The 22,676-nt window shown below is 41.1% G+C and overlaps 2 protein-coding genes across 2 annotated transcripts in view; one reads left to right on the forward strand and one right to left on the reverse strand.

Moving 5' to 3' along the window:
* LOC137615241 (probable serine/threonine-protein kinase kinX) overlaps positions 1–4,945 on the forward strand; it is a 40,101-nt gene extending 35,156 nt beyond the window's left edge. The window contains exon 3 of the mRNA XM_068344949.1: positions 1,805–4,945. Within this exon, the coding sequence (XP_068201050.1) occupies positions 1,805–3,933 (2,129 nt within the window). The 3' untranslated portion in view covers positions 3,934–4,945. The remainder of the gene's footprint in view (positions 1–1,804) is intronic.
* Positions 1–22,676, reverse strand: part of LOC137615243 (excitatory amino acid transporter 3-like) — a 1,014,688-nt gene that overhangs the window by 835,107 nt on the left and 156,905 nt on the right. The window lies entirely within an intron of this gene.

The raw sequence follows: 22,676 nt of genomic DNA on the forward strand, positions 1-22,676 counted from the left end.
GGCTATCAACACACCTGTTCCCACGGGTATTATTTCATATATGTATACTTGAAGAATAAATTCCCATAGGTAGCAGGAGGAAACAAAGAAGTAATGCTAAGAGAATTCTTAACAAGCAATTGAGAAAAGAGATAAATACAAAGGTAGCAAGATGAAATCCACACCTGGAGAAGTTCTTAAAAAACCCTGGTCTGTGGAAAAAAAGGGGGAAAATCTGAATGCAAAAAAGAGGAAGATGTTAATGTAAATTTTAGTACTTTTAATAGTCACTGTTCAGGTCATAAAGAGGGTTATTATAATGGTAGAGAAATAAACGGTGCCCGAAGTTCAGAGGATTTCAAGAAACAACAGTGGCAACAACTATTTTTAGGGCAAAGCATTACTTAATTAGCTAAAGAGGTTCTGCTGGGATTTTAACTGGCAATGTATGGCATAATTCAGATTTATCAAAAGGAAGATGCATCGATGAAGTGTTTGTCAAGATTCAGTTGTGTAAGAGCATAATTTGTGGAGTGATCTAAAAATCCTTACGACAAAACAAACTTACCCAAGCATGCATTAGAGTATGAAGGCAAGAAAGTGGCTTGTTAGGTATTAAAGACGGTCTGGGCCAAAAAAAATCTAGCGTTGTGAAGGGAGTGAGACAGGCAGGTCATGATTCCTAAGAATTTGTTATACTATTGAGGATGGAGATATGCAAAGGATAAAGACATTATCATAAGATTCGATGTAAAGTTATGGGTTATGAAACAGGTTGTGAATGAAGTATGGAATGTCTATTTCTATTTGATACGAAGTTGGTGATGGATACTGAAACGAAACTGGAAGAGACAAAGTATGCAGAAAAAATGGAGTGGTTTATGTACACATATGATATACAATTGGTAGGTAGAAGCGATTGAAAGCTAAAGAGAATGATATTTTTTCAAGCCTTTGTATTAGGAAAGTTCGAAAATGAAACCTACAGCAATTGATATAAGGTCATGATATTAAATGGAAGATATCTATACAGCGCAAAATGTAAGTTAGTATGTAAAAATAGAATTTCTTAACCATTAAAGATCTTTATTATCAGTTTAAATGGATGGTAGTGGAATGAAAGAATTGAAAAAGATAACAAGGAACGAACTGCCTGGCCCTCCCTGGTCCTAGCTTGGGTGGACACGTGGTTTAGGTATTGATCAGTGTCTAGAGCATTGCCCTGTCTCCAAGACATTGTCACTTTTCTTTGCCTCTGTCATTCACGAGCGACCTTTAAAAAAAATGTAGCATGGTCTCTGTAAAAGGCGTTGATGAGACGACGAATACCTAGGAGTCAGAATTTAATATGGATTAAGGGATTACTGAGCCAACTCCTTCGTAAGAGTGGAGTGTGAAAAATAAACTTGCCTTGATTTTTTTCATTAAGTTTTAATAGAACACTTCGCACTCACCAGCATATACATACATAAGCTTATATGACAACTCATAACAGTCATAAAGTTTATCCCAATTGTCAAAACATAAAATTTCCACTATTGTATAAATGTTCACACCAACGGCATGAAAATAACAAAACCAAACACACACGAACAAATATTTACGAGCATATTTAAGATTAAGTGAAGAACTTTGTAGCTGTAGAGATATTTTAATGAAGTCCATTATTCTAAATTCTTTAATTTCTATACTGGGCTGCTTGTAGTATTCTGCTTCTCAAACTAAGGTTGAATATTGGCTTGTAATTATGATAACAATAATGAAAATATGTCAAAACATGCACTTTCTAAGGACAGGGTAAGACTGACTTCATCTTTCTTTACAGGACAGTCAAATATCCACGACCAACCAAATCCACCGGAAAAAGTGACATTTATTGATCTTTCACCAACTACGACACCTAAGACGCCAGAGCTACAAACAGGATTAACAACAGTAACAGTAATCGTAATACTCCTTGTGGTGGCAGCTGCAACTGGAGGATACTGCTTCTGGAAGAAGAAGGGTAGTTTCCACACCATGAAGGAAAAGAAAAAGCAAGATGATGATACAGAGGATGTTAATCATACTCTTTTGTATCAAGATCCTAATGCAAGATCAACTGGAAACGACACAGATTTTATAAAACTTTCACTTTTTGAAGGCTTTTCACAATCATACAATGAAGATCAAGGTCAAAAGAATGAATATGAGCGTAAAATCACTGAAGATAGTAGCAAACTTGAACCAGAGGATGACAGAATCACTGAAGATAATAACAGACCTGAGCCAGAGGAAGAGAGAAACTCTGTAAATATTTCTGAGCACTTAAATGAGATCCCAGATTCAGAAACTATAAACAAAACACCACAGACAGAAGATGACTCCCGTTTTCAAGATTTTGAAAGCCAAATCATACCAAGGAAATTGTCTATAACAAAAATGGACATGAACTATCAAAAGAACTTTATTGGCCCTATTCCAGAGGAAAAACCACTGTGCATTGAACAGGCACAAAACCTTACCGAGCAGTCTGCAGAAGATGAAGTGATAGACGTCGTGGCTGCATTAAGTATGGACGAGCAAACTGAAAAGGATAATCATGGAATTGGAAAAGATTCAGGAAATAATACTAAAGGTTTTCCATTGAACAAGAAAGATAATCAAAATGATAGCACCCCAACAAATGAGCAAATGGTTCAGGGCCTTCCGGAAAACAACTATCCCGAAATCACTAACCATGCCTTAGAAAAGACAGAGGTCATCCATGAGGAACCAGTTGCGTATAAGGTTGTACTAAAATTGGGAGAAACAGAAGGTACAATTCCAACGAAGTTAGAGGAGATACAGAACAGCACAACTACTCTAGACACACATGACGACTCCCGTCTACAAGATTTTGAAAGACAAATCATACCAAGGAAAAAATCTATAACAAAAATGGACATGAACTCTCAAAGCAACCTTATTGGCCCTAGTCCTGAGGAAAAACCACTCAGCACTGAACAGGCACAAAACCTTACCGAGCAGTCTGCAGAGAATGAAGTGATAGACGCAATGGCAGCATTAAATATCAACGAGCAAACTGAAAAAGATAATCATAGAATTGGAAAAGATTTAGAAAATAAAACTGAAGGTTTTCCGTTGAACAAGAATGATACTCAAAATGAGAGCACCCCAACAAATGAGCAAATGGTTCAGGGCCATCCAGAAAACAACTATCCCGAAATCACTAACCATGCCTTGGAAAAGAGACAGGTCATTCATGAAGAACCAGTTGCGAATAAGGTTGTACTAAAATTGGGAGAAACAGAAGGTACAATTCCAACGAAGTTAGAGGAGATACAGAACAGCACAACTACTCTAGACACAGATGACGACTCCCGTCCACAAGATATTGAAGAACAAATCACACCCAGGTTATTATCTATAACAAAAGTGGACATGAACTCTCAAAGCAACCTTATTGACCCTATTCATGAGGAAAAACCACTGAGTATTGAACAGCCACAGAACCTTACCGAGCAGTCTGCAGAGGATGAAGTGATAGACGCAATAGCAGAATTAAATATCAACGAGCAAACTGAAAAAGATAATCATGGAATTGGAAAAGATTTAGAAAATAAAACTGAAGGTTTTCCGTTGAACAAGAAAGATACTCAAAATGAGAGCACCCCAACAAATGAGCAAATGGTTCAGGGCCATCCAGAAAACAACTATCCCGAAATCACTAACCATGCCTTGGAAAAGAGACAGGTCATTCATGAAGAACCAGTTGCGAATAAGGTTGTACTAAAATTGGGAGAAACAGAAGGTACAATTCCAACAAAGTTAGAGGAGATACAGAACAGCACAACTACTCTAGACACACATGACGACTCCCGTCTACAAGATTTTGAAAGACAAATCATACCAAGGAAAAAAATCTATAACAATAATGGACATGAACTCTCAAAGCAACCTTATTGGCCCTAGTCCTGAGGAAAAACCACTCAGCACTGAACAGGCACAAAACCTTACCGAGCAGTCTGCAGAGGATGAAGTGATAGACGCAATGGCAGCATTAAATATCAACGAGCAAACTGAAAAAGATAATCATAGAATTGGAAAAGATTTAGGAAATAATAATGAAGGTTTTTGGTTGGACAAGAAAGATACTCAAAATGAGTGCACCTCAACAAATGAGCAAACGGCTCAGAGCAGTTCATTAACAACCATCCCGAGATCACTAACCATGCCTTGGTAAAGAGTGAGGTCGTCCATGAGGAACCAGTTAAGCATAAAATTGTATCAAAATTGGGTGAGAGGGTACAATTCCAATGAGATTAGAGGAAATACAGAACAGTACAACTACTCTAGACACAGAAGATGGCTCTCCTAAAAAGGATCACAGAGTATTACAGTATTTAGCAAACAAAGGACAATTACCATTCAAGTAGACGCCAAGAGATTCTTCAGCAAGACAGAAAACAGTCAAATGAGAATCCTAAAGGAAGAGACCAAAATTCAAGGAAAATGGTGAATAGAATTACTCAAGTAATAACATTTTAAACACTTATAATAATCGTACTTTACTGATGGTTATAAACGAACTATTTAATTGCTTAATGATAATCTGCAATGTTCGTCTGACAATCTACATCAAGACCAATTTCCTTTCGCAGGAAGGATCTCTACTTATGCTGATAAAGCATCTTCTTTTTTTCAGAAGTCTCTCACAAGGAGGACATCATAGCATAAAAAAAGAAGCATTTGTGCAAGATATTAATGAAGTATGCTAATACAGACCAAGTTAAAAGCCACGATAATTTAGTAACAAAGGAAATCAAGAAGGATTAATTACTTCAATGATGAATTTCGTGTACCATCCCAACCAACTGTCATTGAACAGTGATGCAATGTTTTTTTTTTTCCCCTCATATGGAAAGTTCATATATACAACAATGAGATTCAAAACTGCGTGCCAGAACAATGTTTACAAAAACAAGGGCAAAAATACTTTTCATTTCCAAATCCTTAAAAACCATTACTTTTGATACAATAGATTATCTAATAAAAAATAATTACTAATTTATACCCATCAATATCATGAACTTTTCTTATAGATTATTAGGAATGGAATAACTAAAATCGTAATTGCTTTTTTTTCTCAACGGATTGATGATTGGAGTAGGTAAGAGATGACTTTCAATGACAGCATCTAAACAATGTTAAATTTGAGACTGATGAACATCTTTGCAAGACATGATTTACATTTGGGTTGAAAACAATTCTAATAGGTCTCAAACTTATTATTCTAATTTAACCAGAAAAAAAAATCTATTACCTTCCACGCCATTGAAATCTGTAAATGAGACGAGAGCTAAATAGAAAGTTCAAATGTAAATTGATTATATTCTTCCAACTCAATATAACAATAGTTCCTCAACACCCCCCGAGAACCTTGAAGCTGAAGAGAGGAATATCCTTTAAAATTTATCCTGATAGCTTCCTTAGCTAAATAATACACGATTTAAGGCATACTATAATTGCTAATATCAATGCTTGTAACAAATTTCATTCCCACAAAATATTCCATCTCCGACACCACAGACAAAACTCGTCCACATACACACTAATTATATATGTATATATATGCATATATGTGTATATATATATACTGTACATTTATATATATATATATATATATATATATATATATATATATATATATATATATATATATATATATATATATATATCAAGGTTTCATTTTCCTTAAAGCTAGCCTAAGACTACCACTTAAAAATATCTTCATGTAATCCTCTGTTTCCCCAGTGTTAAAAGCGTTCATAAATATCCAATCTACCTCAAAGCAACATTCTTGTTGAGGACGAGGATACTTCCATTCATTCTACTTCGCAAAGGTGCATCACCCCTAATCTTCCTCACATTATCAACCTATTGATCTAGCTCTTACATCATATGTCTATACTTTCAGTCCTTTTCATTATGACTTGAAGTTTGCAGCATTCCCTCGAGTTAGTTAACATAATACAAGCAGTACTTGTTACTTTCAATTTTCTTGGCTACTTTGTAAGTCATATGATGCTTAACAAAAAGATGATAATTTTCTTTATCATAACTCCATGACATTTTCCATTTTATTAATATTTCAAACACCAATATTTATTTCCTCTTAATATTATACAATTAAAAATTCGGTAATTTTTAACTATGAGAGTATTGCTTAGATTCTTTCATAACTTGGGTGTCTAAATTTAAACGGATTTTGACGTAGGAAAAATCAATTTTTGGGTAAGATAGCAATGTCGTCCTGATGGAAGGTCCCTCCGGCAGCTTCCTACTGTATAATATTTCTGCGAGTGATATTACAAGAGAATTACCGTCATGTATCACAGGGTTCTAACCCCCGGAACGACTATCCTAAGATATCGTGTATAATCAGGGACGTATCCGTAGATTACTAAAGATATCTGCACCCCTAACAGACTTAACCCAGTCTAGGAATCTAGGGAGAAGGATAGGGGAGGAGCCGTTACATATCCTCTCCCCTCATGGTGCTGTACGTCACTGATGACGTCATTCCACATAGCAGCGTAACTACTGTGAAAAAAAGGCACCCTACGAGGCATTGTGGAGGAACAACGTAACGGGTGGGCCATCAAGACGACATGGCTATCTCACCAAAAAATAGACTTTTCCTACGTCAAAATCCGTTTTTTGGGCTCAAGCCATGTCGTCCTGATGGAAGTGTACCAGAGAATTACCTATGACTCGGTAGGAGGCCTCAAAAGAGAGGTCCCAATACCGAAATGCACTTACAGGATTACTCCGTCAAGGCATATGTATCACTGTCAACTATATATCCCAAAAAAGTTCCGAGGCAGAATTAACAAGAATGATGGTCTGATAAGGAGGCAATAAGGACCAAAGGACCGCCCTTCGCAATTGGAAAATCTCCGGAGTTTAGTGTCGGGGAACACTAAGGAACCCGAAACTGAAGGAGGCATCGTAGGTAAGGCGTATGGAACCAATACCCGCCACAAGAAATCCAATTATGTTCAAGAAGGATAATAATGAGGAGGCACACTAAATTTATTGCAGCTAAGTTAATTAAAATCATAATAATAGGGCATAAAATAAAAGGCTTGAAAGAGGTTACAGACTTTTATTCACAAGAATCAGTGCAAAGGTTAACAAGCAATCATCATTAACCGCATATGGAAAATTTTTGTACAAAGTAAAGACATCCCATCCATACCCAGAGATAAGGTAACATTAGGGGATAAATACATGACCTAAGGAACTTATGACAAGATAAACGTGATCAATAGATACATAATCACACCTGTACAAAAAGGGGTAATCACCCAAATAAAATGAGATATAGCTTAACTAACATATAGACAATTGGGCTGTAGCACTGAAGGAACAAACATCGCGTCGAAGAGACACATGTGAACCTGAAAAGGAAATGATTAATTGCATTTTTTCCTTATTCCCTGAAGCAAAAACCAACTGTTTACTCATTGCTAAGAACAAGCTGGAGGAGTGCCCTAGGACGCACTGTGGGCTACGCCGTTGCAGCGGGTTTGATAACACTTCCCGCAGCCACCACAAAATGGCGTATCTTCTCCAATTGCTTCAAATAATGACCGAAGAAAACCCAAGTGGACTTCCAACCAGTATATGCCTGCAATCCTTCAAAGGACATATACTGGAAAAATTTCAAGGGGGAAGCCACTTTCCTAGGGTCGTGACCCGATGGCATACTAGCCAGCTCCGCTCTTTGTATAAAGTAAGTAATTTTTGCTCTTAACTGTTTCAGAGACAAATCAGACCCCATTGTTTCCCCCTTAAACAATTGACCACCCTTAAACTGCACTGTTCTTAGTAAACGGATTTTGGGTGAGATAGCCATGTCATCCTGATGGAAGTTCCTTTAAGGTAGCCTCCAAGGGTATATTTGACTATGGTGATATTCCCAGAGAATTTTACCTTGGGGTACTCAGAATTCTAAATCTTGGAGCGAATATCCCTAATTAATTCTTATAGGGATATCGCATAATATCAGAGGACGTATTCTTGACACGCCACATAGCTATCTTCACCCCGAATAGCATTAACGCTTCGAGAGGGAAAAGTGGCAAGAAACGAAAACAAAAGGAGACCCGCTATTAAGGTACCTCTCCTTCCCGTTTCGAGTCTGTACATGACGTCATCAACGGCGCCATCTTATTCCGTGTAGAGATATGCGAGGTGCTACAGATACTGTACTATTGGGAGGGGTGGTTTAGCCCTTTTTTAACAAAAAGGAAGGGCGGGTCCATCAGGACGACATGGCTATCTCACCCAAAAATAGATTTTTCACTTCGCTCAAAATCTGTGGATTCTCATTACATGCCTTATCCTCAAAATAACCTTTTCCTTGGTCTATCTAGACCTAGAGACCTATGATGTCACCGTCATACATCATTACTTCTAAACATGAACCATGATAGTGTTTCCTGCCCCCTACAGAGAAGAGTCATGCTAGACTCTAGAAAAGTCTCGAGGAATACATATTACCTATGGATGCCCAGCAAACAAACTGGTATAATGGTCTCGACCTATACCATTCTAAAGCAATGTTTGTATTGAAACTCACCAATGTTCGTATGAAATACTGACACCCCCCCGGTATACCTATTTTGATTTGTGTACCAAACAAAGGTTTGTCTCCGTTTAGGAACAGAGATTATATATCAAGTTATCATCCCATTCAGAGAATAATGGTCTATCCTAAATAAGGATTGACCAAATTAATGAGTGTTTGTCTACACAAAGTAACAATCTTCTAAGATTTTCTGTATTATTAATTAATATCAATAGCACGAAGTGCTTTTCTCAATATAATTTTCATAAAAATTAACCTGGGCGAATAAGACGCAAAGTTCATTTAGAACTAGTTTATGGACAAACAATAAATATATAGATCAATTAACATTTATAGCAATATATAAAATGTGGATGAAATAATTTAAAGCATAAAGATAACAGTACTATCCAAAAGACTTGTTTCAACTGAAAAGGAAACACATAAATGCCACTTGAAAACGAAAATGTTAATAATTTTCATTAATATCTGTCATTACTGTCTATCCACACTTGCGTAAAAACGCATGGCACATGTGTCACTCAATATGCTTACTTCACTTTTCTACATGGAACAGTTCGTAAGGACACCTTAGTGGCCTTTCAATTAGCATGTTGTACCGATCAGGGACCACACGCCCACCCTTAAATTAATTGTCCCAATTAATTTCACTGTTCCTCGCAGAATCAAGCAACAGGTTTAAGGACACTACCTGCTGCCACCACATACCTCTTCAGTTCTTCCACCTGCTTCGCATAATGCTGAAAAAAAACCCTGGATGACTTCCAGCCAGTGTATGAGCGAAGGTGTTCAATATCCATATTATTGAAAAAATTCAGGGATGAGGCAATTTTTCTCGGATCATGACCTGCGGGTGTACTGTCCGGATCCAGTCTGCGAATAAAGTAGGTGATCTTCGCCCTTAGTTGTTTCAGAGACAAGTTTGAACCCGAAGTTTCTCCCCTAAAAAGCTGTCCTCCTCTAAAGTCTGAAGTTCTACGAAGATAGACTGTTAAGCACTCTACTGGACATAGAGAGACATCTTCCTTCAGAGGGCAGATTCTCCAGGGACCCCACCTTTTGGTGGGTAGCTTATTTTTGGCAAGAAACGTTGGGTCCGGAAAAAGATTCAGTTCTCCCCCTTCCAAGAACTGAATGTGACCTTCCTCTCTTGAGAGAGCCACTATTTCAGTAACTCTGGCCCCCGAGGCTAGTGCAACTAGAAGTATAACTTTTTGGGTCAAATCCTTCTAAGTGCATTCATCGTTATCCATCACAGAAGCGAAGTGAAGAACCTTATCCAGAGACCATGAAATGGGTTTTGGAGGCGCTGCCGGCCTGAGTCTAGCACAGGCCTTAGGAATCTTGTTAAAGATTTCGTTAAAGAAGTCGACCTGAAAGGCATACAGTAAAGGTCTTGTCAAGGCAGACTTACACGTGGATATTGTGTTGGCTGCTAAACCTTACTCATGAAGGTGGAAAAAGAATGATAAACAGAAGTCTGTCGAGATTTCTTTTGGCTTCTTTGCCTTGACAAAAGACACCCACTTCTTCCACGTCGACTCATATTGTCTGCTGGTAGATTTGGATTTTTGGGCTCAAGCCATGTCGTCCTAATGGAAGTTCCTAAAGGGTAGCTTCCTTGGGTATATATAACTATGGCGATATTCCCAGAGAATTTACCTTAAGGTACCCAGAATTCTAACTCCTGGAGCGAATATCCCTAATAAAAGAACCAGGGATATCGCGAAATATCAGAGGACGTATTCTTGACACGCCACATAGCAATCTGCACCCCGAATAGAGTTATTACTTCGAAGGGGTCAATTGGCAAGAAAACGAAAACGAGAAAGAAAGGAGAGCCGCTCACAAGGTATCTCTCCTCTCCCGTTTCGTAAGCGTGCATTGCGCCGCTCACGGCCCCATCTGCATTCCTTTTTGCGTAGCTCAACAACTCAGTGTTTTTTCCCTGTGTTTCTCGCAATTCTAGGATTATTTCAATTTATAATGCTTTCTCCAAGTTCTTCTGCTTCTGATAAGTTGAGTATTATTTCTTTTATGTATAAATGTAAGCTCTTGGTAATTTCAAAAGTGATTTGATAGTGATATCGTTGTTACAAGAGCTGTTACCTACCGGAGGCGTCCTGGACGCTGTCGCTCGCTAGGTATGAGTTATTTAGTTAGCCAGAGCGACGTTCCCGGCTGTTTCGCTTTAATAATTTTAGCTGTTTAGCGTTACATAGGATTTCTTTATATGATGCTTTTAGTATTTTTGTTTTGGCGAAGGATTTGCCAATTCTGGCCTACGCTAGACCTTGTAGCCTAGTCGTTTGGCCCTAGTACTTTCCTGCATGATATTCAGATTTCCGAGTGTTTTAAAATTTTATTGAAGCTTTAGGCAGTTTTATACATTTAAGATTATGTTGATTTTCTTCCAAGATAGTATACGAGTGAGTTTCGGTGATTTAGGTAATCGATTCTCTTTGCGCCTAGGCTAGTTGTCTATGGGGCCTTAGTATACTTTCTCACACTCCCCGGTTGCTGTCTTCTCTTCGGAGAAGGTGTGCAATCCCTTTCCCTCTGTTTAAGCCTTGGGCTTAACCCTAATGGTTTATCTGAATTGACTTTAGATACAACTATAATAGGGGGTTTCTGTTCCTTCCTGTTTCCAGTAAGTCTGGCTTCAGGAAGGGGGCAGGACATCAGAGTTCTTAGTCTGAGTCTGTTTCTGTCTAGCTTGTGGTTGAGATTCCCTTGCTAGACTGACAACAGACATAGGAGGCTTAGCCTCCTTAGTTCACTTTCGAAGGTTTCTGTACAAGATGATTCATTCTCTTTGTGATCTAGCAGACTAGTCCAGTGTTGTTGTTCTCGGTGTGGAGGATAAGATCCTCTTTTCTGTGAATAACAACGCCTTCTTTGCTTTGGTTTCGAGGGAGTTGGCAAGTATTGCTGGCCTCCCTTCTCGGATCTCCCCTAGGCTAAGATGAGTTTTCTTGGCTGCGGGTGATTCATTATTAGAGCAAGGTTGGCAGGACCCTCTTCTCCCTTTCCCCCTCTTTCCTTTGTGATGGCCAAGCCATTGCATTCCTGTCCGTCATTCTACATCTGTACCTAGCATAGGTTAGGATGTGGGGTTGACTCAGTTCACGCACTGCCGGCCGGCAAGGGTCTTCTGCTTTGAGTGCTGCCCGGACCTCCCTTGGTCTCTTATCCATGTTTGTCTGTAGAGCCAGATGGCATTGGTCAGGAAGCCTGAAGTTATATTCTCCCCTTCCTTATGTGCACTCTTTTGGGTTGCCGGGTTATGAGGTAGTACAGTCTCTTATCCCGGCATCCATTCTGTTTTTCTTCTGTGTTGTACCCTAGCCCGGCTGCCGGCCTGAGTGGCCGGCAGCCGGGCAGTCGGAGTTCTCTGGTTCTTTTGCTGCCGGCCGGCATTGGTTGTATAACTTTGCCGGCCGGCATTGGTTGTATAACTTTGCCGGCCGGCTATATATCACACCATTGTCTGCTGGCCGCTACGATTAGTGGCCGACAGCTGGGTGCTATCTTGTGTAGTTGCCGGCCGGCACATGCATTGGAACCAGCGTTCTTCCACCTTATAGTTCATAAGTAGTATACTTTGGAACTAGTTAAGGTGTGTGCCGGCCGGCACATTACCTTCTATACTGTAGCCAGTATTTTTCAGTATAGTATATACTGTAGGGAGAAAACTATAGTATAGTATTTGTTACAACACTAAGTTTTTCTAACACTTTTGTGTTGTCTCGCACAACCCTTTGGTGTAACCTTACAGATAAAGATAGTGAGTTCTTTCTTGTCTACTATCTAGCATTTTAAAATCATTTTTTGGGTGTGAGCTACACCTGTTTCCTCTGAAAATTATTCATTGGTTGCTCTAGAATAGATTAACCATACGATTTTATTATCTGGAAGGTTGCAGCAATTGACTGTGCGGGAAATACAAGTGTGTGTCTTTCCTTTCTAGTTTAGTTGTGCTAAGCTATGTATATCCAGTGATACGTAGTTCACTTGATACTCATGGAATTTTCTTCTCTTTACAGGAGGACCATCCGAAGTGTGGAAGCGTTTTCTGCAACGTCCACAGCAAGAACTTCTGCGGACATGAATTGTGTAGGAGGCACACAGCATACGCAGTCTCCAAAGGTGATCTCCGGTATTGGGACCTGCAGGTATGTACCGTGTGCACAAACCTGATTACTGAGGCTTTTGATTCCCCTAAGACGGCGGAGTCAAGGGACACAGCAAGGGAAAAGCTTTGTACCTGGGTAAGGGGCTTTCAGAAGAACACTTCTGGGCCCTATCTTCCAAGTGAGAAGATGAGGGCTTACCTTTTTCCCAGGGCGTCAGTTGATGCAGTGATTCCCCAGCCTCAAGTGGAGATACCAGTGGTTCAGATCCCTGTGGATTCTGAAGTCGCGGACGCCCTGCAGGACATCCAATTGGACGATAGGATGTCGGAGGTGTCCGAGCGTCTGGAAGATGACCTTCTGGCAGAAGATCAGGATGAAGAGCAGGCTCCAGACAATGAAGAGGAAGAGGTAGACGAGGTGTCGGCTACTCCGGTTCAGGCCCCTGAACCTATTCCCTCAACATTGTCCTCTCTCCCAGATGAGCTGGGAAAGACCCTTTCCTCCATCGTTGGAATGATCCAACAGATGCAGAGGGAGAATAATGAGAAGGCGGCTGCAATGGAGCTGGAGATGCGGAGACTTGCAGCATCACGTGGGCCCCAGAAGAAGCTCAGCGTGAAAGACCTTCCCTTGGGCTCAGATGTTAACCCTTGGAAGTATGCTGAGCACATGCCTATGACGACGGGAAAAATCGTCATTTCGGAGAAGTTGGGCTCAGTCCCCCTTGAGGAGGTGGAATTCTGCCCCAGCAAGGAGTCGTATCCGTTCTGTTATGTCCGTCTAAGGAAGGAACCAGCCTCAAAGGAAGAAACGGAGCCGAAGGAGGTCATAGTTTTGGACCACGCTAAGGCTCAAGCTTTATTGTCAAGTCGATGAAAGAGAGGAGCTTCTCAAACTTGAAGGTACCTGCTTTGAGTAAGAAGCACCCTTCCTTTGTGTCCTCTCCTTCTAGAGCCTTCCCCTTTATGCAGAAAGGGTTTACGGCTGTGCAGAAAGCAGTCGAGGCAGGTAAGCCATGCCCCTCCTTGGAGGAGTGTAAACCTCTGTCTTTCGCCCTACCCATGGACCACAAGGACTGGAAGGACGTCCATCTTACCTTCTCAGTCGGGATGTTGGAGACTGATATTGCCGGACGTCAGTTCGGTGAGAACCTCCCCAAGCTGTCTGACTTTCTTTTGCGAAGGGAGCTGGAGACAAAAGAAAGACTTGCTGCCTCAATGTCTCATCAAACAACTCTGGAGACAATAGCAAGTGACCCCGAGGTCCATGAGATGTTCATGGTAGTGGCTAAGACACACCTAGTCACAGTGACGAAGGACCTTTATAGCTTCGTCAAAGCTAGGAGGGCTTGTAGGGAGTTCGCGTTCGCCTCGGCTGCGGTGAGGCACGAGCCAAGGAAGCTAATCTCCTCCAACATTTGGGGCAAAGATCTCTTCCCTAGTGAAGCGGTCAAGGAGGTTGTAGATAAGGCCGCCACGGAGAATAGAAACCTTCTCCAGAAGTGGGGCCTATCCCTCAAGAGAAAGTCTTCCCCGGATGAGGGTCCCCAACCAAAGAGGAAGACTAAGAAGACTAGGCTACCCTCTCGGCCAGCCAAGCCATTCAGACAGCAGCAGCAACAGTAATTTCCTATGCCTACAGTGCCCCAGATGGTGGCACAAGCCCCGACCACGTACCAGTGGGTACCCCAAGCCGTGTCGACGCAGTCTCCGGCATTTAACCCAGCGTTTGAAGGGCAGTCAACTACCTTTCGAGCGAAGCCTAGAGGAGCAGCCAGAGGTACGTCTAGACGCCCCTCAAGGGGGAGGGGATTCAGGGGTGGTCGCGGTCAAGGAGGCAAGGCCTCAGGGCAACAGCAGTCAAAGTGAGATGATACCGGTAGGAGGGAGTTTTCAGAGTTTTCGGGATTGGTGGACCTTCGATCCCTGGGCCCACAGCCTACTCAAGAATGGACTGGGTTGGAGCTGGTACAGCACTCCACCCCCGTGCCCTCGTTTTTTTCAACACTCCACCCCCGTTCTGGAGGAGTACATTCAAGAATTGTTGGAGAAAAGGGTAATCCGAAGGGTAAAGTCCATCAAATTCCAAGGGAGGCTGTTTTGTGTTCCCAAGAAGGACTCAGAAAAACTCAGAGTCATTCTGGACTTGTCGCCACTCAACAAGTTCATTGTGAACTGCAAGTTCAAGATGCTAACACTGCAACACATAAGGACCTTACTGCCCAAGAGGGCATTTACCGTCTCCATAGATTTGTCAGACGCCTATTGGCACGTTCCAATCAATCGTCAACTCTCCCCCTACCTAGGGTTCAAGCTACATCGAAGACTCTACGCCTTGAGAGCCATGCCATTCGGGCTAAACATAGCCCCAAGGATCTTCACGAAGCTTGCGAGCGTAGCTCTCAAACAATTACGCCTAAAGGGAATCCAGGTGGTAGCCTACCTGGACGACTGGCTGGTGTGGGCAGCATCCAAGACAGAATGTTTGCAAGCTTCCCTACAGGTGATCCAGTTCCTAGAGTATCTAGGCTTCAAGATCAACAGAAAAAAGTCTCGACTTTCTCCATCTCAAAAGTTCCAGTGGTTGGGAATCCACTGGGACCTAGTGTCACACCAACTCTCCATCCCGGCGAAGAAGAGGAAGGAGATAGCTGGTTCTGTCAAGAGACTTCTGGATTCCGAAAGGATATCAAGACGCGAACAGGAGAGAGTGCTGGGTTCTCTCAAGTTTGCTTCAGTAACAGACCCGGAGCTAAAGGATGCAACCGGAGTTTGGAGAAGTTATGCATCAAACGCGCGAAGAGATCTGATAAGACCAGTTCCGCTTCGTCTACGTACGCTTCTCAGGCCTTGGTCCCAAGTCAGGCAACTAAAGAAGTCGGTACTTCTTCAGCCACCTCCCCCCTCGTTGACTATTCACACATACGCCTCGAAGGAGGGGTGGGGAGATCATTCTCATCGGAAGAAGGCCCAAGGGACTTGGTCCAATCTATTCAAGACATTTCACATAAACTTTCTGGAAGCTATGGCAGTACTCCTTACCTTGAAGAAAGTCTCCCCTCGTCGCTCGATCCACATAAGGTTGGTGCTGGACAGCGAGGTGATTGTGAGATGCTTGAATCGACAAGGATCGAGGTCACCACCACTCAACCAGGTGATGTTGGCCATCTTTCGACTGGCGGAAAAGAAGAAGTGGTACCTGTCGGCAGTTCACCTTCAAGGAGTCCGCAATGTGACAGCGGACGCTCTATCCAGGTTCACGCCGATAGAGTCGGAATGGTCCCTAGATGCAGGATCATTCTCCTTCATCTTGAGTCAAGTCCCAGAACTGCAGATAGATGCGACGAAAGACAACAAGTAGTTACCCCTTTACGTGTCCCCGTACGAGGATCCCTTGGCGGAAGCAGTGGACGCGATGTCCCTCGACTGGAACAGATGGTCCAGGATTTACCTGTTCCTCCTCACAACCTTCTGTTGAGGGTCCTCAACAAACTGAGATCTTTCAAGGGAGTAGCGGCAATAGTGGCTCACAAGTGGCCGAACAGCGTGTGGTTCCCTCTGGCATTGGAACTACGGCTGAAGTGTCTACCGTTACCAGATCCAGTTCTGACCCAGCGAGTTCAGAAGTCAACTGTCTGCGCTTCATCACAGAAAACCCGGAACCTGCAGCTCATGATTTTCTCTCCCTAGCGGTGAGAAAACGTTTCGGGATTTCGAAAGACAGTATAGACTTCCTAGAGGAATATAAGTGCAAATCTACTAGAAGGCAATATGAGTCATCATGGAGGAAATGGGTGGCCTTTGTCAAGGCGAAGAATCCGCAAAAGATCTCGACGGACTTCTGCTTATCTTTCTTCATCCACCTCCATGGTCAAGGGTTAGCAGCCAACACAATATCAACGTTTAAATCTGCTTTGACAAGACCCATTTTATATGCCTTCCAGGTCGACCTCTCTAACGATATTTTTAATAAAATTCCGAAAGCCTGTGCTAGGCTCAGACCATCAACACCTCCAAAGCCCATTTCATGGTCTTTAGATAAAGTGCTTCATTTCGCTTCGCTGTTGAACAATGAGAAGTGTGCTTTAAAGGATTTGACCCAAAAAGTTATTTTCCTATTTGCACTCGCGTCGGGGGCCAGGGTTAGTGAAATTGTAGCCCGCTCGAGAGAGGAGGGTCGTGTTCAGTTCTTGGATGGGGGAGAACTGAACCTGTTTCCGGATCCTACGTTTCTCGCCAAGAACGAGTTACCCACCAACAGGTGTTGTCCCTGGAGAATCTGCCCTCTGAAAGAAGATGCATCTCTATGTCCAGTGGAATGCCTAAAGGTCTATCTTCGTAGAACTTCAGACTTCAGGGGTGGTCAACTATTCAGGATAGAAACATCAGGCTCAAATTTATCACTGAAACAACTTAGGGCGAAAATCACCTATTCTATTCGCAGAGCGGATACAGACAGTACACCCGCAGGTCACGATCCGAGGAAAGTTGCCTCATCCTTAAATTTCTTTAATTGTATGGATTTTGAACACCTTCGTTCATACACTGGCTGGAAGTCTTCCAGAGTGTTCTTTCGTCACTATGCGAAGCAAGTGGAGTAACTAAAGAGGTCTGTGGTAGCAGTGGGTAGTGTCGTTAACCCTGCTGTTTAACTCTGCGAGGAACAGTGGATTTAATTGGGACGATTAATTCCGGGGTGAGTGTGTAGTTACAAACTGTTCTACAAACTAAGTGTTAGGGCACTGGGTTGCCCACATTGACTGTTCCACTTTCAAAGGTGAACCTAGCATAAGTGCAGACATGTGTGCCGAGCATTTCCAACGCTAATGTAACTGATTAGTAATAATGTACAGACTTTTATGATTTTGATACCTCGGTATGTTAAAAGTGGCGCTAATGTTTTTCTTTCAGATAAACAAGTTTTCTGTTTACTATCATGCTTATGCTTATTTGTTGGTTATCCTCCTCTTATATATATATATAATGGTTGTTTAAATTCTTTGATTTATTGTTTGTCAATAAACTAGTTCTTGTGAACCTTGCGTCTCCTTCGCCTGTGTCAATTTATTTGATATTTTGCATTACGTTCTATGTATATTTATCTGGGATAATTCTAATAGATTGTTCCTTTATGCACGCATTCTTTGCATTGGTTTATGCTTCCCCTTGGCGGGAGGACTCCATGCCCTAAGGGGACGGTGGCGGTTATGCAAGTTTTCCGCCTACTCGAATATAAACCTTTGTCCAATTCAGTATTGAACGGAGAACTGGTCGATATTTCATATTGACTCAGTGGTTCTTTACAAACTATGCTTTACTTAATATAGGGTGAGACCACTATATTGGCTTGTCTGTTATTCATACATAGGTATATGTACTCTTCGAGACTTTTCCAGAGTCTAGTAGGACTCTTCCCTGTAGGGGGCAGGAAGCATTAACATGGTCTATGGTTAGTTGAAAAGATGTATGACGGTAACATCTTAGGTCTCTAGGTCTAGTTGGCCGGGAAATACCTTCGGGGAGTACGGTATGTTTTGAGAATCCCCAGATACAGTAATGCTCTGGTATACTTCCATCAGGACGACATGGCTTGAGCCCAAAAAAAGGATTTTGAGCGAAGCTGTAGGCTGTAGGTCCCCTCCCTACATACAGTATCTGTAGCACCTCGTGTATCGCTACAAGGAATACAGATGGGGCCGTGAGCGGCGCAATGCACGCTTACGAAACGGGAGAGGAGAGATACCTTGCGAGCGGCTCTCCTTTCTTTCTTGTTTTCGTTTTCTTGCCAATTGACCCCTTCGAAGTGTTAACTCTGTTCGGGGTGCAGATTGCTATGTGGCGTGTCAAGAATACGTCCTCTGATATTTCGCGATATCCCTGGTTCTTTTATTAGGGATATTCGCTCCAGGAGTTAGAATTCTGAGTACCTTAAGGTAAATTCTCTGGGAATATCGCCGTAGTTATATATACCCAAGGAAGCTACCCTTTAGAAACTTCCATCAGGACGACATGGCCATCTCACCAAAAAATAGATTTTTCACTTCGCTCAAAATCCGTTTTATACTCCTCCAAAAAGTCTATACTGTCTTTTGATATCCCGAATCTTTTCTTTACCGCTAAACAGAGAAAATCATGAGATGAAGGTTCCAGGTTTTCTGTGATGAAGCGAAGACAGTCGACTTCTGCACAAGCTGAGTCAGAACTGGATCCGGCAACGGAACAAACTTCAGCCGTAGTTCTAACGCCAGAGGGAACCATACGCTGTTCAGCCACTTGTGAGCCACTATTGCCGCTGTCCCATTGAATGACCTCAGTTTGTCGAGGACTTTCAGGAGAAGGTTGGATGGAGGAACGGGTAAATCCTGGACCATCTGTTCCAATCGAGGGACATTGCGTCCACTGCTTCCGCTAGAGGATCCTCGTACGGGGCAACGTAACGATGTATCTTCTTCTTGTCGCTCGTCGCAAAGAGGTCTATCTGCAGTTCCGGAACTTGACGTAAGATGAAGGAGAACAATCCTGCGTCTAGGGACCATTCTGACTCTATCGGTGTGAACCTGGATAGAGCGTCCGCTGTCATGTTGCGGAACCCTTGAAGGTGAACTGCTGACAAGTGCCATCTCTTCTTTTCCGCCAGACGGAAGATGGCCAACATCACTTGGTTGATTTGAGGTGATCTCGAACCTTGGCGATTCAGGCATCTCACTATCACCTTGCTGTCCAGAACCAGTCTTATGTGGGTCGAGTGGCGAGGAGATAATATTTTCAAGGTGAGAAGTACTGCCATGGCCTCCAGAAAGTTGATGTGAAATGTCTTGAATAGACTGGACCAAGCTCCTTGGACTTTCTTTTAGTGAGAGTGACCTCCCCATCCTTCCTTTGAAGCGTCTGTGTGGTTGATGACTGAAGGTGGAGGGGGTTGAAGAAGTATCGATTTCTTCAGTTGCTTGGCTTTGGACCACGGCTTGAGAAGCGTTCACAATAGAGTCGGTAATGGTCTTCTCATATCTCTTCGACCGTTTGATGCGTATCTTCTCCAAACTCCTGTTGCATCCTTTAGCTGTGCTCTTAGCACTGGATCTGTCACTGAAGCAAACTGTAGAGAGCACAGCACTCTCTCCTGTTTGCGTCTTGATATCCGTTTGGATTTCAGAAGTCTCCTGACAGATCCCGCTATCTCTTTCCTTTTCTTTAGTGGAATGGAAAGTTGATGTGACTTTAAATCCCAGTGGATTCCCAACCACTGAAACTTTTGAGCTGGAGATAGTCGAGACTTTTTGGCATTGATCTTGAATCCTAGATGTTCCAGGAACTGGATCACTTTCTTGGAAGCCTGCATGCATTCCATCTTGGATGCTGCCCACACCAGCCAATCATCCAGGTAGGCCACTACTAGGACACCCTTTAGGTGTACAGTAATTGATGAACGGCTGCATTTACCAGCTTCGTGAATATCCTTGGGGCTATGTTTAGCCCGAAAGGCATGGCTCTGAAGGCATAAAGTCTTCCTTTTAGCTTGAAACCTAGGTAGGAGGAGAGTTGACGATTGATTGGAACGTGCCAATAGGCGTCTGACAAGTCTATCACGACAGTGTAAGCCCGTTTGGGCAACAGGGTCCTTAAGTGTTGCAGTGTTAACATCCAGAACTTGGAGTTTACTATGAACTTGTTGAGTGGCGACAAGTCCAGAATGACTCTGAGTTTTTCTGAGTCCTTCTTGGGAACACAAAACAGACTTCCTTGGAACTTAATGGACTTCACTCTTTGGATTACTCTTTTCTCCAAGAGCTTCCGTATATATATATATATATATATATATATATATATATATATATATATATATATATATATATATAAATATACATATATATAAGTATATACATATACATATATATACAGCATATCCATATATATATATATATATATATATATATATATATATATATATATATATATATATATATATATATATATATACTTATATACACTGTATACATATATATATATATATATATATATATATACACATATATATAAATACACACATACATATATACATATATATATACATACATATATATATATATATATATATATATATATATATATATATATATATATATATATATATATATATATATATATATATATATATATATATATATATATATATATATATATATTATTACAGCTGGAGAATTACGTAGATTCCCGAGCTCCAAAACTCACCTGATAAAGTTCTCTTACGTTATACTCAAAACAAAACTGGGTGATTATTTATGACTACTATTCAAAAACCAACCTCTTACTTAGTCAGGGAATAAGAAAAAAGCACTGAGAAAAAAATATTGTTGATCAAAATATACAAACTTTACAAAAATAAATAAATTCTATAAAAGTTAACAATAATTCAGAAGAATTAAAACCATAAATAAGTCATTTGAAATATTAAACCTGAACTAAACTTTAAATTAGCACAAAAGACACTACAAAAATAATACAATCACTTAATATTAATGAAAAGACAACACTTTAACACTCTAATGAACATACAATAATGAAATTTACATATTTATGGAAGGTTGTTAAAAGGAGAGGAGGCAAAGAAAAGGTGGGCGGAATATTTTGAAAGTTGACTGAATGTTAAGGATAATAGGGAGGCAGATATAATAGCTGTTGCAGGTGTTGATTGATTGATTGATTGATTGAAAGTTTTCTGGAATCCTGACATCTAAGGTCATTGACGCCCATAGCATTTATTATATATGAAAAATAAAAGAGAATTCAATTAAACCATAAAAGTTAAGAGGTCATTACAATAGTTAAATAGTTTTCAGAAGACCTGCTTCTGAAATAAATCTAAAAATTCCACTCGCATAGTAGGACACATCATGTCCAAGAATCTTGGCAAGGATGAACCTGCCATCCTCACCTCGAGCCTCAAACAGATATCTATTTCTTAAGTTAGTGAAATTAGGGCATTCGGTCAATAAATGCCTCACTGTTAAAGGTACTAAACAGTCCTCACAATACGGTTGGTGTTGGCCCTTCAGCAGAAACTCGTGTGTCAACCGTGTGTGACCAATACGAAGACGGCAAAGAGTCGTCTCCCATTTTCGGGGTATCATGTGATACCTCCAAGGTGATATATTTGTTACTTCCCTCATTTTAATGCCATCTAGACTATCCCAGTGCTGTTGCCATTTATTACAAACCAATTTCTTGATGTAAGGTAGGATATCATTACAGGGAATGGGATGCCTCCTTGGTAGCAACTCGGATGCCGCATTCTTCGCCAGTAAATCGGCCTTCTCATTCCCAGACACACCTACATGTGCTGGAACCCAACAAAATCGAACTCTTATACCTCTCCGTCCAATAATAAAAAGCCATTCTAAAATCTTTAAAACTAGAGGGTTACTAGAATTAAAAACTTCTAAAGCTTGAAGAACACTCCTTGCATCACTAAAAATTGTAAAATTACCCTCCTTTTCCAAAACGGTTTTCTCAATAGCGGTTAGTATGCCATACAGTTCGGCAGTAAATATGGAAGCTGTTAGAGGAAGTGCACCTCTACAATTAAAATCATTACTATATACTCCAAATCTAATGCCAGCATCAGATTTGGAGCCATCAGTATATATAAAAGTCGATCCCCTATGTTCTTCGACATGTTCCATAAAAAGAAACCTGGATTCTAAGTCCAATAAAGTATTTACAAAAAGATATGTCAGGAAATTTCCATGGAGGCGTTGATGATACCTTGAATAGAAGCACCTTAACTCTAATTATATCCAGATTGTTTAATAATTGTTTCACCCGAAACCCAAAAGGTTGAGGAGATTTTGGGTGCAACTCAAAGTAGGTTGAGTGTCTTATAAGGCTTGCAGTCTGAAAGGCAGAAGAATTAGGGAGTCTTTGCAA

Source organism: Palaemon carinicauda, chromosome 21 (genome assembly GCF_036898095.1).
Source record: "Palaemon carinicauda isolate YSFRI2023 chromosome 21, ASM3689809v2, whole genome shotgun sequence".
In the NCBI taxonomy this organism is placed as follows: domain Eukaryota; kingdom Metazoa; phylum Arthropoda; class Malacostraca; order Decapoda; family Palaemonidae; genus Palaemon; species Palaemon carinicauda.